Consider the following 22,023-nt stretch of genomic DNA (forward strand, 5'->3'; position numbering starts at 1 on the left):
AGCTGTTCAGCTGTCTGGGAGTTCCTCAAAGGCAGAAGCTGTGTCTGACTCATTCCCCTAAGTCCAATATCTAGTAGAGTATCAGTGTCAGGCCAGGGCAAACAGTAATCATTGTTTTCTGAGCTAAACACCTTCTCTTAATGCTTTCCAAACTAAAGTTCTAGCTTAATGTCTAAAATGCTGTGGTAGGGAATTCCCTATCAGTTCAGTGGTTAGGACTCTGAATTTTCACTGCCGGGTCCTGGGTTCAATCCCTGGTCGGGGAACTAAGATCCCACAAGCTGCATGGCCAAAAAAAAAGGGAAAAAATAAATAAAATAAACACTGTGGTTTCAACCAACATCACTTTAGAGGAAAGTTCTTGTCCTATGCTGTGGTAAGCAATCTCTAAGGTGACTCCCAGTGATCCCCACCTCCTGGTATTCACACTCTTGTGTAGTTCCTCCCATATTGTTCCAGGGTGAGTCTGAATGAGCAATAGCACATGACAGAAGTGACGGTATATCACTTGCAAGGTCAGGTTATAAAAAGACTGGGGCTAAATAAAAGAGTGGTAAGACAAATGATGAACTAGGAAACTCCATTATGTTTGATATTGGATAAACACTGATAATGTTTCCACAGAAACATCCAAAAAGAGAGAGAGAGAAGAAAATGTCAGGACCAACTTTGTTGATGCTCTGAAAAATAGTCAAAGGTTTATAGCAACAAAACAAATACCCAATCAAGAAAAAGCCATCTTCAAAATGATAGGAAAGTTTGGGGGCATTTTTATTCACCCTTTCGCCTTCCCACCCCAGTGCAGCAGCAGTCTTCATCTTGAAGCAGCAGCAGCCCAGTTCCCAGTTCCCTCCCTTGAACAGGGAACAGAGGAGACTTTATTTGAAAAGCATCATGTACATCTATTCTGACATCTCTGGAGTATACATGAACTACCGACACAAGACTCTCATCTTCAATTTGCCTAACTTGGAACTTGGAAAAAGCAGTGGGCACTGCTTGTAAAAGATGCCAGGTGGACTACAGACTCACAGATGCCTGGGACAAAAGATTACAGGTATAGGAACTTTCCTGGCGGTCCAGTGGTTAAGAAAATGCACTTCCATTGCGGGGAGTGTGGGTTCATCCCTGGTCAGGGAACTAAGATCCCACATGCCACACGGCCAAAAAAATAGAAGAAGAAAAAAAAAAGATTACAGGTGTAAACAACTGATAGATTGTCTAAGAACTGGAGGATGAGTTAGGATGAGATTCTTTGGGAAATTAGGACATTCAAAAGCAGCTGTCTATAGGGGGAATTTAGAAAGCTACACACATGCCCAGGCAAGCTGCATACCCTGGAAGACCTGAAAAGGCCTTAAGTTTTCACTTTGGGCTGATTCCTAGGATCAGAGAAAGCCTACTGGAGTATTTGAAGGAGTGTTTTAACATAGAGTCAAGATGCAGAGACTGTGAGAAGTAGTTGGATTTTTTGTTTTTCTGCTTTTTAAAATTTTTTGTGAGTTTTTGTTGTTGTCTTGTTTTTTAACTCCTGACATTCAAGGAAATCTGTCAAAACATTAGCTGAACATGAGCTAAAGGAACAGACACGTCCATGACCACACACAATAAGGAATAGTCTTTGCAAAATAGTGTGGAAAAATCTCAAAGCACGTGGACTACCACAGCCTACAGCAGTAATAATTTAAAAAAAGAAAAAGCAAACCTTGGGGAAGAAGGAAAATCTGATTTCCAGAATTACCGCATTATAATTGCCAGATGCTCAACTTTCAACAACAAAAAAATCACAAGGCATACAAAAAAAAGTGAAAAATATAATCCATCCAAAGATCAAATTGATAGAAACCACCGTTGAAAAAGCAGACATTGGACTTGCTAGAGAAAAACTTCAAAACAACTGTATTAAATATACTCAAAAAGCTAAAGGAAAATCTGGACAAAGAAATCAGGAAAACATTTTATGAACAAAATAAGAATATTAATAAAGATAGAAATTATAAAAATAAACCAAAGAAATTCTGAAGCATTATGGGGGTGTCCTAGAAGGAGAAAGAAAGGGGCAAAGAGATTATTTGAAGAAATAATGTCTGAAAACCTTGCAGATATGATGAAATGCTTAAATCTACAAATCTAAGAAGCTTAATGTATTGCACATAAGATAAACTGACACATTATAATCAAACTGTTGAGAGACAAAATCAAAGAGAGAATCTTGAAAGCAGCAAGAGAAAAGTGACATCACAAATAAGGAATCCTCAATAAGATTTACTAGCTGACTACTCAGAAGAAACCTTGGACACTAGAAGTCAGTGGAATGATATAAAATGTCAGAAAAAAAACTTTCAACCAACAAATTTATATCTGGCAAATCTGTCCTTCCAAAATGAGGGAGAAGTTAGGACATTCCCAGATCAACAAAAGCTGACTACCGCTAGACCAGCCCTACAAGAAATGTTAAAAGGAGTCCTTTAGATTGAAACAAAAGGACACTAGACAATAACTTGAAGAAGTAAGAAGAAATAAAGATCTCCAGTAAAGGTGAATACATAGGCAAATATAAAAGCCAGAATTATTGCAGTTTTGGTTTGTAACTACTTTTTATTTTCTAAGATGGAAATTTATAGCTTTAAAGGCATCCATTAAAAAAGATCTCGGGCTTCCCTGGTGGCGCAGTGGTTGAGGGTCCGCCTGCCGATGCAAGGGACACGGGTTCGTGTCCCAGTCTGGGAGGATCCCACATGCCGCAGAGCGGCTGGGCCCGTGAGCCATGGCCGCTGAGCCTGTGCGTCTGGAGCCTGTGTTCCACAACGGGAGAGGCCACAACAGTGAGAGGCCACAACAGTGAGAGGCCCGTGTACAGCAAAAAAAAAAAAAAAAAAAGAAAAAGGATTTTGAGAATACTGTGAACAATTGTATGCCATCAAATTAGATAACCTACATGAAATTGATAAATTCCTAGAAATATACAATCTACGAAAAGCAACTCATGAAGAAATAGGGAATAGGTAAACCTATAACTAGTACGGAGATTAAATCAGCAATCAAAAACCTCCCAACAGAGCAAAGCCCAGAACTAGATGGTTTCAGTGGTGAATTCTACCAAATGTTGAAAGAATTAACACCAATCCTTCTCAAACTCTTCCAAAACAATCAAATCAAGAAAGAACACTTTCTAGCTCATTCTAAGAAGCAGGATTAACCTAATAACAACAACAAAGACACTACAAAATAACAAAAAACAAAAAACTACAGACCAGTATCCCTTATGAATATTGCTGCAAACATCCTCAACAAAACCCTAGCAAATCAAATTCAGCATATTAGACTATATATAAATGTATGAAATGAACATGTACACCTTAAATTTATAGAATGTTATATGTCAAATTATTTCAAATAAATAAACAACAGCATATGAAAAGGATTATACACCATGAGCAAGTGAGATTTATTCTTGGAATGCAAAAGAAATTTCAACTTATGAAAACTAAGCAATGTAATATATCACAGCAATAAAATGAAGGGAAAAAACTACATTATCATCTCAACTGATACAGAAAAGGCATTTGACAAAATTCAACACCCTTTCATGATAAAAAAAAAAACACTCGGTAAACTAGGTATAAAAGGGAACTTCTTAAACATAATAAATAGGCCATATATGAAAAAACCACAGCTAATATCATACTCAAAGATAAAAGACTGAAAGCTTTCCCTCTGAGAACAAAACAAGGACACCTGCTTTAACCACTTCTATTCAGCATAGCATTGGAGGTTCTAGCTAGAGCAATTAGGCAAGAAAAAGAAACAAAGGCATCCAAATTGGAAAGGAAGAAGTAAAATTATCTCTATTCACAAGTGATGTGATCTTATACACAGAAAACCCTAGATTCCACACACAAAAACTGTTAGAGCTAATAAATAAATTTAGCAAAGTCCCAGGATACAAAATCAACACCAAAAATCAACTGCATTTTCTACACACTGGCAATGAACAATCTGAAATGGAAACTAAGAAAACAATTCCAGTAAGAGCTAAAACTATAAAACTCATAGAAGAAAATACAGGGGGAAATCTTCATGACATTGGATTTGGCAATCATTTCTTGGATATAACACTAAAAGTACAGACAACAAAAGAAAAAATAGAAAAGCTGGACTTGATCAAAACTTAAAACTTTTGTGTATCAAAGGACATTATTAAGAGTGTAAAGACAACCTAAAGAATGGGAGAAAATATTTGCAAATCATATACCTGATAAGGGATTAGTATCTAGAACATATAAAGAAGTGCTACCACTCAACAACAAAAAACAAACAACCCAATTTAAAAATGGGCAAAGAACTTGGATAGGCATTTCTCCAGTTTTATACATACAAAATGGCATATTATTCAGCCATAAAAAGGAATGAAATTGATACATGCTACAACATGGATGTACCTTGAAAACATTATGCTAATTGAAATACAATGCTAAATCAGACACAGGACAAATATTTTGATTCCACTTATATGAGGTACCTAGAATAGGCAAATTCATAGAGATAGGAAGTAGAATAGAAGATACCAAAGGCTGGAGGGAGGGAGGGAGGAAGGGAGGGAGAATAGGGAGTTATTGTTTAATAGGCACAGAGCTTCTGTTTGGGATAGTGAAAAAGTTCTGGATCTAGTGGTGATAATTACACAACATTTTGAACATACTTAATGCCACTGAATTATACACACACCTTAAATGGTTAAAATGGTTAATTTTATATGTACATTTTGCCACACACAAAAAAAGTTTGGAGGATATGGTAACCAGACTCTAAGATATCCCCCAGTAATCCTTGCCTCCTGGGATTCATTCCCTTGTATAATCTCCTCCGACTGAGTATGGGCTGGACTTAGTGACTGACTTCTAACCAATAGTACAAGGCAAAAGTAACAGTATATGACTTAGAGTCCAGGTCATCAAACAAATTGTGGCATCACTCTCTCCTTTGGATCACTCATTTGGGGGAAGCCATGCAGGTCATCAAACAAATTGTGGCATCACTCTCTCCTTTGGATCACTCATCTGGGGGAAGCCATCCACCACGCTGTGAAGAGCTCCATGAAGTGGGGAACTGACTGCCTGTCAATAGCCCTGAGTGAGCTGGGAAGCAGATCCAACAGCTGTCAAGCTCTCATATGACTTCACCCACAGGTAACATCATAAAAGCACCTTTCTAACAGCTCTCGAGCCATCACATTCAACTAAATTGCTCTTGGATTTCTGACCCTCAGATACTGTGTGAGATATGTTGTTTTAAGCTGCTAGATTTTAGAATAGTTTGTTATGCAGTAATTGACAACTAATACCAGCAATGGAGGTGAGGAAAAGATGTTAAAGCAAGAGTCCAAGTATCTTGAAAGAGAATAATCACAAAATGCTATGTTCATCACATATTACATGAAATTTCACATTTTACAATTTTAAAAAAAAAGTTTCTCAAGTTAGTTATTTGCTATGTAATGAATAGACTTTAAAGAAACAAAAGGAGAAAATGTCAATTTTAAGAAACAAGAACATTGAACTCACACAGGATACCAAGAAAGCTTGAATCAATTTCATTGGCATTAAAAGTTTTTATTTGGAATTTAATCCACAATCTATACAAGTTATTTACAAGGCATGAAAATGGAGAACAGCACAAAATACAGTTGAGGTATAAGCTAAGAGCACAGTATGTCATGTTTCAATAAATATAATTCAAAATTTGTAAACTAAGTGACCAGATAGATGAGTCTTGTTTTATAGTAAAACCATATAAAATATTTATTTCACGTGAGGTAGAGGACAGTTTTGTGTGTCATGTAATACAACCAACCACAGCAATTTTAACCATAAAACTGTACATCATTGGCAAGATTTTAAATTGAATTATGGTCAATGTAGTCAACAATTTGTTTCAACAGTTGCACAACAGATCTTTCATTTACTGCCTTCACAGATTAGAACTTCAGAAATACTTTAAGACTACTGTGTTGGCTTAAAATTATCAGGACAAATAAATACTTCTAACAGGGTGGTTAAAAGCAAGTATATTTTATTTCTCCCAAACTATAATTCCCCAAGAGTTATTCAAGATTTAGCAATTCTTTTAGTAGGATTTTTTTTTTTTTTTACTAGAACTACTTTAAGTATGCTGTGCTTTATTTTCAAGTGAGGTATTTATATTGAAGAAAAAAAAATCTTACGAATTTCTCTTACATTCAACTAACTTAATACACTATTTTGTTTTCTGGGCTTAATTTTTAAAATTTCGGTTTTTACATTTGTTCACTTTAATTCAAACACAGTAGCACTATATAAGACATTTAATTCTATCACTAAAAAACAGGCTCAAAATTGCATTATGTATTATAGTTTAGAAGCCAATTAAAATGGAAAGATTTTACAAAATAAAAAAAAGACTGTCCTTTTAAACAAGACGCAATATTGAATACCCATACAAATTTCTTCCAATAATGGAAATTCTTAAGTGTCTTACACTAGAAAAAAATTTTAAGCTGTTTAAGTTATTCAACCCCACAATGTATAATACAGCAGTAATGTGTCCCTTATTGCTGGCAGCTCAATAAAAACTAACAAGTAGTTTCAAGCACAGAAACAGATGTACAGTATGAGCACAACTTTTCATTCCATTAATTTTTAATATCCTGTCGTGCAGATTAAATGTGTAAGAGCAAATAAAAATGAGGATTCTTCCCTAAGCAATCAAAAATAAGTCATTGAGAAGAAAATTTTAGAAACTGATCAAAAACCTTCAGCACCAGCTTTCGTATTACATTTAGGGAAATAACCTTGAGCATGTTTCATATTACTCAAGTTTCTTTATCATTTTACTTTCCTTCAAACAGAAGCCATAGATGTGCAAATAAAATGGTTGTTCTGTCATGTCTTCTAAAATATATGGATAACCTGCAAGTATCATTGTACTCAGTCTATTACACCTACTTTAGTAACTGGTTTTCAATTCAATATGTACAAATGATTTTATAGCTCAACTGGTAATATATTAAATATGTTATAAAATTAGTTCAAGAACCATAAAACATCCTGACTCTCCTGGACACAGAAATTCAAGCAAAAGAATATGCTTTACAAAACTAAAGCACAAGCCAAACTTACATTGTTGGTCAAAGCCTTTCCTAGTGTTAAAAGTTGCATTTGTGAAATAAGGGTTGTTTAGAGCTTCCTCAATGACAGCAGGTTTTACATTTACTATAGATTTGGTACCTTTTTCTCACAAAGTTTAGAGTATAGAAACTATCATCACCCAAATTAAACATTACTCATCACCCAGTAAACTAACATTCTATCTTTTCTTCCTTTTAAAGATGCTCTAGCACTTTTGATAGGCTGTTCCTTTAATGCAGCTTTTTAAAGTAAATATTTTTATATTTTTCCTAGAAAGAAAAATATTATGACGTCTGAGGGAAAATCCGCTTGCCTGATGAATTGGCACACAAAAACTAACACTGAAACAAACTTTAAGCTAGCAACCAACACACAAAATGAGCATGCAAAAATAGAATAATTATATGGATATTTTAGCAGAGGCCACTTGTAGAGTATTACAAAGTCTCTATATTTTCAAGCTACGTTGTACAGTTTAACTTGAAATTACTTTTAACTATAATAGGCATACTATTTACAATTGACTAAAAAAAACGTTTTCAAAGAAGTTAGACAGAAACTGATGGCACATCAGTGTATCTTCTGGAAAATGAAGACTACAATTTCATGTGGCAAGTTTCCCTTATGTGAAGAACTAGAAAAAATAGTTCTTTACTCAACGCTACATTAAGAGTTTATGATAATTTAAAGGTGATTAAGCATTGCTTAGAATTTTTAAATAACATATTTCAAAGATTAAGCAATTTGTTTTAGAAGTTTTGAGTTGAAATGTAAGTAAGCTTACCATTTAACTGAGTAACATAAGTAGATTGAGTGAATTAGAAAAATAAATGAAATTATAGGGGCCTGAATTATATGTCCCAAAAAGCTTAGCTGTGACACAACTAACACACAACTAAAATGAAACGGTATCATAAAATGTATTTGTGATTTTTCTTTCTCCAGATAAAGAAAAGGTATTAGGAGGGTATGTCATTTTTAATATTTGTTCCTATATGTCATTTTAACATGTGTTCCTCCTTAAGGAGGAACAAGAATCAACAAATTAATTGCAGGTCTAATATAGTCGAAGTTAAATGGAAAATAGAAAATACACATTTAGACCATACTCTAGTATTTGGGAAGTACAAAAATTCTTTTAGGATATATAAGTACCATTAAGCAAAATATGAAAATAACTGGTTAAATGATAACCTACTTATTTTTTTGAAGTTCTATACCAAGGATCTATCATCTAAGATGGGAATAGTAAATAACCTTAACCTTAGCTGATATATTTAAAAAATAAACTTAGCTCTCAAGTTAATTTCATACAGTACCTTACACGAGAACATAAACATAAAACTCATGGGATAATAATGTCAATTAATGGTAGCTTCAGGAAACTTTCTTTAAAAAATGCATACTAAGAATTTTACCTAGTATCTTTTAAGCCAAGAATTAACTAATATGAAATTTGCCATTAAAGAATGACAGGATTTTCTGTGCAAAAAAAAAAGAAAAGTGCAGAAGAAGTTGCCCCTCCCCCAAACTATGGAATTCCTGTCTTCTAAAAATTATCTAAAAGCCTTTTAGTAGCAGATAACTAAACTTCCCTATATTAACCTATCACACACTACCAGTTGACTGTAAATTCCTGATTTTGATATTAAATAGTAACTGAAAATGGTCCATTCGTGCACATTTTGGTAAGACTTAACATTTAAACATACAAAAGTCCAAAATAACCTTCAAAGTGTTTAATATTTTACAATTTAAAGGAAGACAAATCCATTATATAAGTTTCAGGAAGACCCACAACTACATATAAAAACTGTACAGGAGGATTATGGATTGTATGGGAACTGATGTACATCAATTTTTCTCAAGTACATTAATATTTTCACACCACTATTAACAACATAAACAAAAGTTCAAAAATTATTACATTTTATTCCCTCTTCTAAAGTCGCTGCATAAAATTTTTTTTCTAAATATAACCACATTTAAACAGAAAATCTAATTATAACCGCTTCTTGTGTTTAGCAGCAGTGTATAAGAAAGCATGTTATCCTTCCCCATGGGGTGTGCTATAACCTCAACAATGAAATTCCTCTATTGACAAAATGTCTCTTAGGAGATATTAAATAGAGGAGAACTGGTGGAAATTCAACAATATGAACAAAATAAAAGCAAATTTTGATTATAATAATGAGTATACTATATTAACTTAGAAAGGAGATTGTGTTCATGAAAAAAAATGGAGATTCAACACCTTGAGTAGCTCTATATATGAAATATGAAGCCACCATTGTATCTAAAATTGAATCTAAAATATGGATAACAAAATTGATCAAAACTATTTTCCATCACACAATGCAGCTTTTAAAAAGTATGCAACTGCTAAATTGCATTAGAAATATAGGCAGATTATGTAATAGTTGAAACCGTAAAGTATTGTTACTAAGCTGGTTGAAAAAAAAGTACAAAGAAACATACATTTTCATTCATTTGGAAAATGTAAAAATTTATATACTAATATATAATCTCTTCACTTTCTCTGATCTACAAATGGATACAATGCCTAGTTATTTTCATGCAGATAAATTGTTCAGAATTCAATTACCAAAGCAAATAAACAAACAAACAAAAATAAACCCTGTTGGGAACACACAGATGAATCTATTTAAAGGTTTCTATTCTTTAGCAGTCTTCGATGATTTCAAAATTTGCAGCTTTAGCTCTTTTATCATCATCTCTAACTTCTGTCTTGCCTCTCGTTCCTGTCTGAGTTCATCCTGGAGTTCTTGCCTATCAGCCTCGGCATGGTCCAATCTCTGTCTCAGTTCTGCCAGCTGTGTGATTTAGAAGACTGTGTCAGTTTTCATTCAGTGTTGTTTTTCCACTTACTCCTCACATCATGGCAAAGACCTACTTTCAAATTACTTATTACAAAAATGAACTATTTCATGCATGCATCTCTTGAATACCTAATACTATTAATCAGACTTTGACATGACGTTGAAATGAGGGTGAAACAAAAGGTCAAGAGAACTGAACACCTAGAACACTTTCATTATGCCCTACACTTCAGTATAACTCTCATCACAGCTGGCTCAGGTTAAGAGTTATTTGTTCATCTTCCCCAAGTTGTAAGCTACTATTCATTTTTGCCCGAGTGCTGTGAACATAGTGGGCAACAGTTCATGTTTGTTAATTCATTGATTTGAAAGCCCATATACTACATTAAAATAACATAACCTCTGATATTCAGATAGCTAGAGATTAGCAATTTGGACAACTAAACTACAGAAACCTGACAAGTTTAAAGTAATAAAGTAATCAAGGTCAAAAAATCATCTTGGATGATATAAAGTTGTGTTTAACAGAACTGTCTATTTTGAAATCTAGTCTAAATGAAATGAGCTTAACATAAAGTAATTTCTTTAATGAAATTAAAATAACGGCTTCAATTTCCACATTGAAAGGGCAACACTATACAAACTGTAATTCTTACCTGTGCTGCATATTCAGCCTCTTTATCTTTCTCTAAATTTGAGTCACAGGTACATTTTTGCTTCATTACCTGCTCTAATTTTTTCTCTAAGTCTTTCTGTTCAACATAAAATTCTTCCATTCTTTGAGCATGTTCATTCTGCAAAGACTCAAGCTCTTTCTGTAAATTCTGCTGTTCTTCAGTGAGTTCCTTCATAGCTTTTGAACTACTCAACATTTCAACTTCCTGTAATTTAAAGAATCACAATATAATTTTTACTTTATTTCCATCACATTAGAATTTTCAATTCAGGAAAAAACAGGACAGAAAATATCTAAAATTCAGCTATCATATCAATTCTATACATAAGTAATTATCTTGAAAACTATCTTCTCTAAGAATTTTAAAGTATATTAATCTTTCTTATAAATGTAAAACTGAATAATCTTAAATACATTTATAGCATCTCATCTTGACTTTCCTTAAGAATATGCAAAAGTATCTTTTCACAATGGACTATCATTTAGATAACAATTTTACCATCTGAAGTTGTTGCTTCTTCTGCAAAATTGAGTTCAGTTTTTCCTGTTGTTTTACATAAGTTCTCATTACTTCTTCCATGATTTTTCCCTTATCATCCTCACAAATAACATCTTTGACAAGAAGTGGAGACGAAGCTGCAGCATCACGGTCAATTCCTGCCTTGCCTGTGTCTCTGGCTAAGTTGCAAGTGGTAGGCTCAGGTTTCTTTTTGCTTGTAGAATTATTCGAGACTGATGGATCTTTGAAAGGCAAAAATGAAGTAACAGAGTATGAATATCACTCTGTTAAAATGTCACTAGAACAATCCATAAATGAAATTAAGAAAACAATTTCATTTACAAATGAAATAAAAAATAACAAGATACTTAGGGATAAACTTAACAAAATAGTATAAAACTTGTAAAATGAAAACTACAAAACATTATTGAAAGAAATAAAAGACCCAAATAAATGGAAAGCCATCCCATGTTTATGGATTGGAAGACTTAATATTGTTAAGATGATATCATGATCTGAATGTCAGTGACCTCCAAAATTCATATGTTGAAATCCTAGCCCCCCAATGCAATGGTATTGGGAAATGGGGCTTTCAGGAGGTAATTAGGTCATAACGGTAGAGCCCCCATTGATGGGATTTATGCCCTTATAAAAGAGACTCCGGAGAGCTCTCCCACCATTTGAGTACACATGAGAAGATGGCCATCTATGAACCAGGAAGCAAGCAAGCCCTTGCCAGACCAAATCTGCTAGTGCCTTGATCTTGGACTTCCCAGCCTCTAGAACGTTGAAAAGTAAATGTTTGTGGTATAAGCCACCCAGTCTATGTTATTTTTGTTACAGCAGCCCAAATGGACTACAATAAATGATAATACTTCCCCAAATGATCTATTTTTTCAATGCAACCCCTATCAAAACTTCAACTGGCTTTGTGGCAGAAACTGACAAGCTGATTCTAAAATTCATGTGGAAATAAAAGGAAACCAAAATAGCCAAAACAATCTTGAAAAAGAATAACAAAGTTGGAGGACTCACAATCCCCAATTTCAAAGCTTATTACAAAGCTACAGAAATCAAAATTGTGTGTAGTACTGGCATAAAGACTGAGCCCAGAAACAAACCCGTACTTTTACGGGCAACTGGTTTTCAACAAGGGTGCCAAAACAATTCAATCAGGAAAGAGTATTCTTTTCAACAGTGTTGGGACAACTGTATCCATATACAAAGAATGAGGTTGAACATCACACCTTACATAAAAATTAACTCAAAATGGATCATGGACTTAAATGTAAGAGCTAAAATTCTTAACTGGATTAGGCAATGGTTTCTTAGACATGACACCTAAAGTAAGCAACGAAAGAAACAATAAATTGGACTTCATCAGAATTTAAAACTTGTGTTTCAAAGGACACTACCAAGAAAGTAAAAAGACAACTGACAGAATGGCAAATTCTAGTACCATAATGTACAAAGAACTCTTACAATTCAGTTGTAAAGAGACAACCCAATTTAAAAATAGGCAAAGGATCTCAACAGGCACTTCTCCAAAGATTTGCAATGTCCAATAAAAACATGAAAAGATACTCAGTATCATTAGTCATTGGAGAATTACAAATCAAAACTATGAGATATCATTTCACAACCACTAGGATGGCTATAATCAAAAGACAAACAATAACAAGTGTTGGCAAAGATGTGCAGAAATCGGAGTCCTCAGAAGCCGCTGCAGGAAATGAAAATGGTGCAGCTGCTTTGAAAAGTTTGGCAGTCCCTCAAGATATTAAACGTAGAGTTACCATTTGACCCAGCAATTCCACTCCAAAATATATAGCCAAGAGAAATGAAAACGTACGTTCACATTAAAACTTGTGCATAAGCGTTCATAACAGCGTTAGTCATAATAGCCAAAAAGTGGACACATCCAAATGTCCATCAACAGATGAATGAATAAACAAAATGGGGTATTATCCATCCATATGATAGAATGTTATTAAGCCATAAAAAAGGAAGAAGTACTAATACATGCTATAATATGGACTGAGAAAATATCCTTGGTGGAAGAAGCTAGACAACGAAAGGCCATATGTTGTAGGATCCCTTTTATATGAAATGTCCAGAATAGGCAAATCCATAAAAACAGAAAATAGATTTATGGCTGACAGAGCCTGGTAAAAGGGAAGAAGGAAGAGTAACTTCTACTGGATGACAGGGTTCCTTTTTAGGGTGATGAAATGTTCTGAAATTAAATAGTTGTAATCATTGCACAACTTTGTGAATTTACTAAAAGCCACTGAATCGTATACTCTAAAAGGGTACATTTTAAGCAATATGAATTACATCTCAACAATTTTTTTAAAGTCTCTAGAATTAAATAATTTAGGAAATATAATGCAAACATGGTATAATGGTATTAATACATTACTAATTATTGTTTGCCATCTTTAAATCCAAGGAAAACTGAGTTTTAAAAATCTCAAAATTAAAGTAAAAAAACTCCTGAAGAATCTCAATTATCTATGAAAACAGGTAACTAGAGGACTCTTAGACTGCTCTGAGAAAGCTGAAAAGAACTGTTGCACTTGCCTAAGCTGTTAGCAAAGCTCTGCATCTATGAAGAGGGTAACACAGGCAGCATGTGAGCAGACATGTCTTGTCTGGTCCACAGTATTTTAAAAGGCACTGTAACTATGCAGTATTTTTTTAATGTCCAGCCGGCATTCTGCATTTATGCCATCTGCCTGGCCCCCACAGCTATGAGTTTTCAAACCTTGTTTATTCCATGACTAAGTGTCTCTGAGTCCTATACCTAACTACTCTTACATACACTTTTTTTTAAAAATTATAGTTGATTTACCATATTATATTAGTTTCAGGTGTATAACAAAGTTGATTCAATATTTTTATAGATTATCATATACTTTTCACATTATTAGTTAAAAGGTTTCTCAGTTCACAGCAAATTAGAAAGAAAAATAAGGACCTTTTAAGAAATCTGACAGTAAAGAAAAGGCAGGAAGAAGGAAAAATAATTAGACAAAAGTCACTTGCAATATGCAGCCATATAGTCTATTTTCTAGCTCATTAGCCTCTCTCTATATATCACCATTCTAGATAAGCAGAACAACTGAGGGTCTATGTAGTCACTCAAGAGTTTTGAAAGGTGGTATTTTTTTTTAAGATAAAAGTTTCCATTATCCGGAAAATTCTCTTAAATAGAAATCCTCTTTGAAAATGCTGAATATGTTTATTAGATACTTGATTTTAAAAAGATAATTTCTGAATACTTACCTAAGCGGCTATATAATTCTCGACTTGTTTTTAGATCCATTTTCTCCTGTTCCTCCAGTGAAACATCTGGATAAGACACTATTTTTTGATGTTTCCCACTACTGTGAGGCTTCTCTGAGTGTCTTGGTATAGATCTACTTGCCTCTGTCTTTGTGACCTCTTTAGGCTGGGATACAGCCGAAGTAAGCGACACATTTGGGGCAACCACTTTATCACACATGTATAAGTAGTAGCTGAAAACAAAGAATGGCAAAAGAAGATACATATTACATTTAGGTAAAAAGCAAAATATATTACATCAATTTCTATGGTTAAACAATTTTCTTTAAATCAAAACAGATAACAGAACAACTCAGAAAATAAGGGTCATAGAAAGGAATTCTTGAAAAAGTAAGTAGTTGAGGCAGAAAGAGTAAAATTATCAGGTTATTTTTGTTATTTTACAAAAAGTAGCTTCTAAGCACTTAAAAAGATAATGGAAAATCAGTCTCTTCTCCTTCCCTCAAAATCACGAGAACTAAAACCATGAAGTACTTTACAGAGCAGTTCAACAGCCCTGAGTAGGTAAGGTTTATGCCGAAAGAAAACAGTCTATACACTACTCTGGAGGACTATTTCCGTGCCTGCCACCCCTCCAAAGCAAGGAATCCTTGCTCTTTATTGTGGTGAGACTGATTCAGTCCCACACTGCAAGGCTATGGCCTGACTCATCACAGCCCCAACAAAGAGCTCCCAGGGCCCTTCTCCCTTCTCAGGGAGAGAACCAGCATTCTGAATGCTGCCCAGCTACTGGGCAGTCCTCCTTGGATCAAACCCCACAGAGCAATCTTCTGAAAATACTTTAGCATTTCTTACTTATTTGATAAAACAGCAATAATAAATTGTGCAAAACTAAGATCAAAGGGATAACTACCAATTTTACTCAAAGCTCATATAAAATTGTTCAGGAGATTATCTGAGAGACTCATGGAACAAAATTTGAGCTACATATTTAAGTGCCACATGATTAACTATAATCTGCTTAACCTCTAGCCAAAAAAACCTCTAGATGCAACCATTTAACTGACCAAACACTTCATCTTCTGAACTCTAAATAATCTCGTCTCATATCATTTTCCTTGTACAGGACATCTATGTAGTCCCTCTTTACCAATCACATGAATTCTGAGAATGAAAACTCAGTATTCTGCTAAGAAAACTGACAGGTTTATTACTGCCCAAAAACTTACTTCAAATGTAATAGGAATAGAAGGAACTATATAAATGTAAGTAAGATTGAGATTCTTTATCACTGTGCTTGGGGAGATAAATATGTACAGTAGCAGATAAAAATCTAGGTTTTATAAATATAAACTGTAATCTAAGGTGCATTTTTATTGAAAATATGAAAATTGATTTTGAGGGTGTGGCTACTATGAAATCCTCTAACTTTCAAAAAAGTTTCGTTTTAAAATATCAAAGTTGACAGAGAGGGGAAGATGGAGGAAGAGTAAGATGCAGAGATCACCCTCCTCCCCACAGATACATCAGAAATACATCTACACGTGGAACAACTCCTACAGAACACCTACTGAATGCTGGCAGAAGGCCTCAGACCTCCCAAAAGACAAGAAACTCCCCATGTACCTGGGTAGGGCAAAAGAAAAAAGAACAAACAGAGACAAAAGAATAGGGACGGGACCTGCACCAGTGGGAGGGAGCCGTGTTGAGGAAAGGTTTCCACACACTAGCAGCCCCTTCCTTCGCGGGCGGAGACTGCAGGTGGCGAGGCGGGGAGCTTCGGAGACACGGAGGAGAGCACAGCAAACGGGTGCGGAGGGCAAAGCGGAGAGGTTCCCCCACAGAGGATCGGTGCCGACCGCCACTCACCAGCCCGAGAGGCTTGTCTGCTCACCCGCCAGGGCGGGCGGGGGCTGGGAGCGGAGGCTCGGGCTTCTGTCGGATCGCAGGGAGAGGACTGGCGGTGTGAACACAGCCTAAAGGGGGCTAATGCGCCACGGGTAGCCGGGAGGGAGTCCGGGGAAAAGTCTGGACCTGCCGAAGAGGCAAGAGACTTTTTCTTCCCTCTTTGTTTCCTGGTGCGCGAGGAGAGGGGATTAAGAGCGTTGCTTAAAGGAGCTCCAGAGACGGGCGCGAGCCGCGGCTAAAAGCATGGACCCCAGAGACGGGCATGAGACGCTAAGGCTGCTGCTGCCGCCACCAAGAAGCCTGTGTGCGAGCACAGGTCACTATCCACACCTCCCTTCCGGGGAGCCTGTGCAGCCCGCCACTGCCAGGGTCCTGTGATCCAGGGACAACTTCCCCGGGAGAACGCACAGCGCACCTCAGGCTGCTGCAATGTCACGCTGGCCTCTGCCGAGCGGCTCGCCCCACACTCCGAGCCCCTCCCTCCCCCCGGCCTCAGGGAGCCGGAGCCCTGGAATTAGCGGCTCCTTTAACCCCGTCCTGTCTGAGTGAAGAACAGACACCCTCCGGTGACCTACACGCAGAGGCAGAGCCAAATCCAAAGCTGAACCCCGGGAGTTGTGAGAACAAAGAAGAGAAATGGAAATCTCTCCCAGCAGCCTCACGAGCAGCGGATTAAATCTCCACAATCAACTTGATGTACCTGCATCTGTGGAATACCTGAATTGAAAACGAATCATCCCAAATTGAGGAGGTGGACTCTGAGAGCAAGATTTATTATTTTTTCCGCTTTTCCTTTTTGTGAGTGTGTATGTTTCTGTGTGAATTTTGTCTGTATAGCTTTGCTTTCACCATTTGCCCTAGGGTTCTATCCGTCCGTTTTTTTTGTTGTTGCTTTTGTTTTTTACTTTAATTATTTTTTTATTTTAATACTTTTATTTTATTTTACCTTACTTTATTTTATTTTCTTTTATCCTCTTTCTTTTTACTTTTTCTCCCTTTTATTCTGAGCCGTGTGGATGAAAGGCTCTTGGTGCTGCGGCCAGCAGTCATTGCTGTGCCTCTGAGGTGGGAGAGCCAACTTCAGGACACTGGTCCACAAGAGACCTCCCAGCTCCACATAATATCAAACGGAGAAAATCTCCCAGAGATCTCCATCTCAACACCAACACCCAGCTTCACTCAACGACCAGCAAGCTACAGTGCTGGACACCCTATGCCAAACAACTAGCAAGACAGGAACACAACCCCACCCATTAGCAGAGAGGCTGCCTAAAATCATAAAGCCACAGACCCCCAAAACACACCACCAGACGTGGACCTGCCCACCAGAAAGACAAGATCCAGCCTCATCCACCAGAACACAGGCACTAGTACCCTCCACCAGGAAGCCTACACAACCCACTGAACCAACCTTAGCCACTGGGGACAGACACAAAAAACAACAGGAACTACGAACCTTCAGCCTGCAAAAAGGAGACCCGAAACACAGTAAGATAAGCAAAATGAGAAGACAGAAAAACACACAGCAGATGAAGGAGCAAGACAAAAACCCACCAGACCTAACAAATGAAGAGGAAATAGGCAGTCTACCTGAAAAAGAATTCAGAATAATGATAGTAAACATGATCCAAAATCTTGGAAATAGAATAGAGAAAATGCAAGAAACATTTAACAAGGATCTAGAAGAACTAAAGATGAAACAAGCAATGATGAACAACACAATAAATGAAATTAAAAATACTCTAGAAGGGATCAATAGCAGAATAACTGAGGCAGAAAAACAGATAAGTGACCTGGAAGATAAAATAGTGGAAATAACTACTGCAGAGCGGAATAAAGAAAAAAGAACGAGAAGAACTGAGGAAAGTCTCAGAGACCTGTCGGACAACATTAAACGCACCAACATTCGAATTATAGGGGTTCCAGAAGAAGAAGAGAAAAAGAAAGGGACTGAGAAAATATTTGAAGAGATTATAGTTGAAAACTTCCCTAATATGGTAAAGGAAATAGTTAAGCAAGTCCAGGAAGCACAGAGAGTCCCATACAGGATAAATGCAAGGAGAAACATGCCAAGACACATATTAATCAAACTGTCAAAAATTAAATACAAAGAAAACATATTAAAAGCAGCAAGGGAAAAACAACAAATAACACACAAGGGAATCCCCATAAGGTTAACTGCTGATCTTTCAACAGAAACTCTGCAAGCCAGAAGGGACTGGCAGGACATATTTAAAGTGATGAAGGAGAAAAACCTACAACCAAGATTACTCTACCCAGCAAGGATCTCATTCAGATTTGATGGAGAAATTAAAACCTTTACAGACAAGCAAAAGCTGAGAGTTCAGCACCACCAAACCAGCTTTACAACAAATGCTAAAGGATCTTCTCTAGGCAAGAAACACAAGAGAAGGAAAAGACCTATAATAACAAACCCAAAACAATTAAGAAAATGGGAATAGGAACATACATATCGATAATTACCTTAAATGTAAATGGATTAAATGCTCCCACCAAAAGACACAGACTGGCTGAATGGATACCAAAACAAGACCCATATATATGCTGTCTACAAGAGACCCACTTCAGACCTAGAGACACATACAGACTGAAAGTAAGGGGATGGAAAAAGATATTTCATGCAAATGGAAACCAAAAGAAAGCTGGAGTAGCAATGCTCGTATCAGACAAAATAGACTTTAAAATAAAGACTATTAGAAGAGACAAAGAAGGACATTACATAATGATCAAGGGATCGATCCAAGAAGATATAACAATTGTAAATATTTATGCACCCAACATAGGAGCACCTCAATAAATAAGGCAAATACTCACAGCCATAAAAGGGGAAATTGACAGTAACACATTCATAGTAGGGGACTTTAACACCCCACTTTCACCAACGGACAGATCATCCAAAATGAAAATAAATAAGGAAACACAAGCTTTAAATGATACATTAAACAAGATGGACTTAATTGATATTTATAGGACATTCCATCCAGAAACAACAGAATACACATTTTTCTCAAGTGCTCATGGGACATTCACCAGGATAGATCATATCTTGGGTCACAAATCAAGCCTTGGTAAATTTAAGAAAATTGAAATTGTATCAAGTATCTTTTCCGACCACAACGCTATGAGACTAGATATCAATTACAGGAAAAGATCTGTAAAAACTACAAACACATGGAGGCTAAACAATACAGTACTTAATAACGAAGCAATCACTGAAGAAATCAAAGAGGAAATCAAAAAATACCTAGAAACTAATGACAATGGAGACACAACAACCCAATACCTATGGGATGCAGCAAAAGCAGTTCTAAGATGGAAGTTTATAGCAATACAATCCTACCTTAAGAAACAGGAAACATTTTGAATAAACAACCTAACCCTGCACCTAAAGCAACTAGAGAAAGAAGAACAAAAACACCCCAAAGTTAGCAGAAGGAAAGAAATCATAAATAAATGAAAAAGAAGTGAAGGAAATGATAGCAAAGATCAATAAAACTAAAAACTGGTTCTTTGAGAAGATAAACAAAATTGATAAACCATTAGCCAGACTCATCAAGAAAAAAAGCGAGAAGACTCAAATCAATGGAATTAGAAATGAAAAAGGAGAAGTAACAACTGACACTGCAGAAATACAAAGATCATGAGAGATTACTACAAGCAACTCTATGCCAATAAAATGGACAACATGGAAGAAATGGACAAATTCTTAGAAAGGCACAATCTGCCAAGAATGAATCAGGAAGAAATAGAAAACATGAACAGACCAGTCACAAGCACTCAATTTAAAAATGTGATTAAAAATCTTCCAACAAACAAAAGCCCAGGACCAGTTGGCTTCACAGGTGAATTCTATCAAACATTTAGAGAGCGCTAACACCTATCCTTCTCAAACTCTTCCAAAATATAGCAGAGGGAGGAACACTCCCAAACTCATTCTACGAGGCCACCATCACCCTGACACCAAAACCAGACAAGGATGTCACAAAGAAAGAAAACTACAGGCCAGTATCGCTGATGAACATAGATGCAAAAATCCTTAACAAAATACTAGCAAACAGAATCCAACAGCACATTAAAAGGATCATTCACCATGACCAAGTGGGGTTTATTCCAGGAATGCAAGGATTCTTCAATACACACAAATCAATCAGTGTGATACACCATATTAACAAATTGAAGGATAAAACCATACGGTCATCTCAATAGAAGCAGAGAAAGCTTTCGACAAAATACAACACCCATGGGCTTCCCTGGTGGCACAGTGGTTGAGAGTCCACCTGCCGATGCAGGGAACACGGGTTTGTGCCCCGATCCGGGAGGATCCCACGTGCTGCGTAGAGGCTGGGCCCATGAGCCATGGCCACTGAGCCTGCGCATCCGGAGCCTGTGCTCCGCAACGGGAGAGGCCACAACAGTGAGAGGCCCGTGTACCGCAAAAACAAATTCAACACCCATTTATGATAAAAACCCTCCAGAAAATAGGCATAGAGGGAACGTTCCTCAACATAATAAAGGCCCACAGCCAACATCATCCTCAATGGTGAAAAACTGAAAGCATTTCCACTAAGATCAGGAACAAGACAAGGTTGCCCACTCTCACCACTCTTATTCAACATAGTTTTGGAAGTTTTAGCCACAGCAATCAGAGAAGAAAAGGAAAATAAAAGAAATCCAAATCGGAAAAGAAGAAGTAAAGCTGTCACTGTTTGCAGATGACATGATACTATACATAGAGAATCCTAAAGATGCAACCAGAAAACTACTAGAGCTAATCAATGAATTTGGTAAAGTAGCAGGATACAAAATTAATGCACAGAAATCTCTGGCATTCCTATACACTAAGGATGAAAAATCTGAAAGTGAAATCAAGAAAACACTCCCATTTACCACTGCAACAAAAAGAATAAAATACCTAGGAATAAACCTACCTAAGGAGACAAAAGACCTGTATGCAGAAAATTATAAGACACTGATGAAAGAAATTAAGGATGATACAGATAGATGGAGAGATATACCATGTTCTTGGATTGGAAGAATCAACGCTGTGCAAATGACTCTACTGCCCAAAGCAATCTACAGATTCAATGCAATCCCTATCAAACTACCACTGGCATTTTTCACAGAACTAGAACAAAAAATTTCACAATTTGTATGGAAACACAAAAGACTCTGAATAGCCAAAGCAATCTTGAGAACGAAAAACGGAGCTGGAGGAATCAGGCTCCCTGACTTCAGACTATACTACAAAGCTACAGTAATCAAGACAGTATGGTACTGGCACAAAAATAGAAATATAGATCAATGGAACAGGATAGAAAGCCCAGAGATAAACCCACGCACATGTGGTCACCTTATCTTTGATAAAGGAGGCAGGAATGTACAGTGGAGGAAGGACAGCCCTTCAATAAGTGGTGCTGGGAAAACTGGACAGGTACATGTAATAGTAGATCACTCCCTAACACCATATACAAAAATAAGCTCAAAATGGATTAAAGACCTAAATGTAAGGCCAGAAACTATAAAACTCTTAGAGGAAAACACACGCAGAACACTCTATGACATAAATCACAGCAAGATCCTTTTTGACCCACCTCCTAGAGAAATGGAAATAAAAATAAACAAATG

The 22,023-nt window shown here is 36.4% G+C and overlaps 1 protein-coding gene across 3 annotated transcripts in view; it reads right to left on the reverse strand.

The window, feature by feature from the left end:
- Positions 1 to 5,596: 5,596 nt before the first annotated feature.
- Positions 5,597 to 22,023, reverse strand: part of SKIL (SKI like proto-oncogene) — a 33,088-nt gene continuing 16,661 nt past the window's right edge. For 2 of the 3 annotated variants that reach the window (XM_027111925.1, XM_027111935.1), the window contains exons 4-7: positions 14,470 to 14,702; positions 11,182 to 11,423; positions 10,663 to 10,887; positions 5,597 to 10,000 (exon numbers count right to left, since the gene is read on the reverse strand). In XM_027111925.1, the coding sequence (XP_026967726.1) occupies positions 9,842 to 10,000; positions 10,663 to 10,887; positions 11,182 to 11,423; positions 14,470 to 14,702 (859 nt within the window). In that variant the 3' untranslated portion in view covers positions 5,597 to 9,841. The remainder of the gene's footprint in view (positions 10,001 to 10,662; positions 10,888 to 11,181; positions 11,424 to 14,469; positions 14,703 to 22,023) is intronic. The other variant, XM_027111939.1, reaches the window with a different exon arrangement.

Source organism: Aethalodelphis obliquidens, unplaced genomic scaffold, assembly GCF_003676395.1.
Source record: "Aethalodelphis obliquidens isolate GAN/ISIS:26980383/991018 unplaced genomic scaffold, ASM367639v1 scaffold1, whole genome shotgun sequence".
Taxonomy (NCBI): Eukaryota; Metazoa; Chordata; class Mammalia; order Artiodactyla; family Delphinidae; genus Aethalodelphis; species Aethalodelphis obliquidens.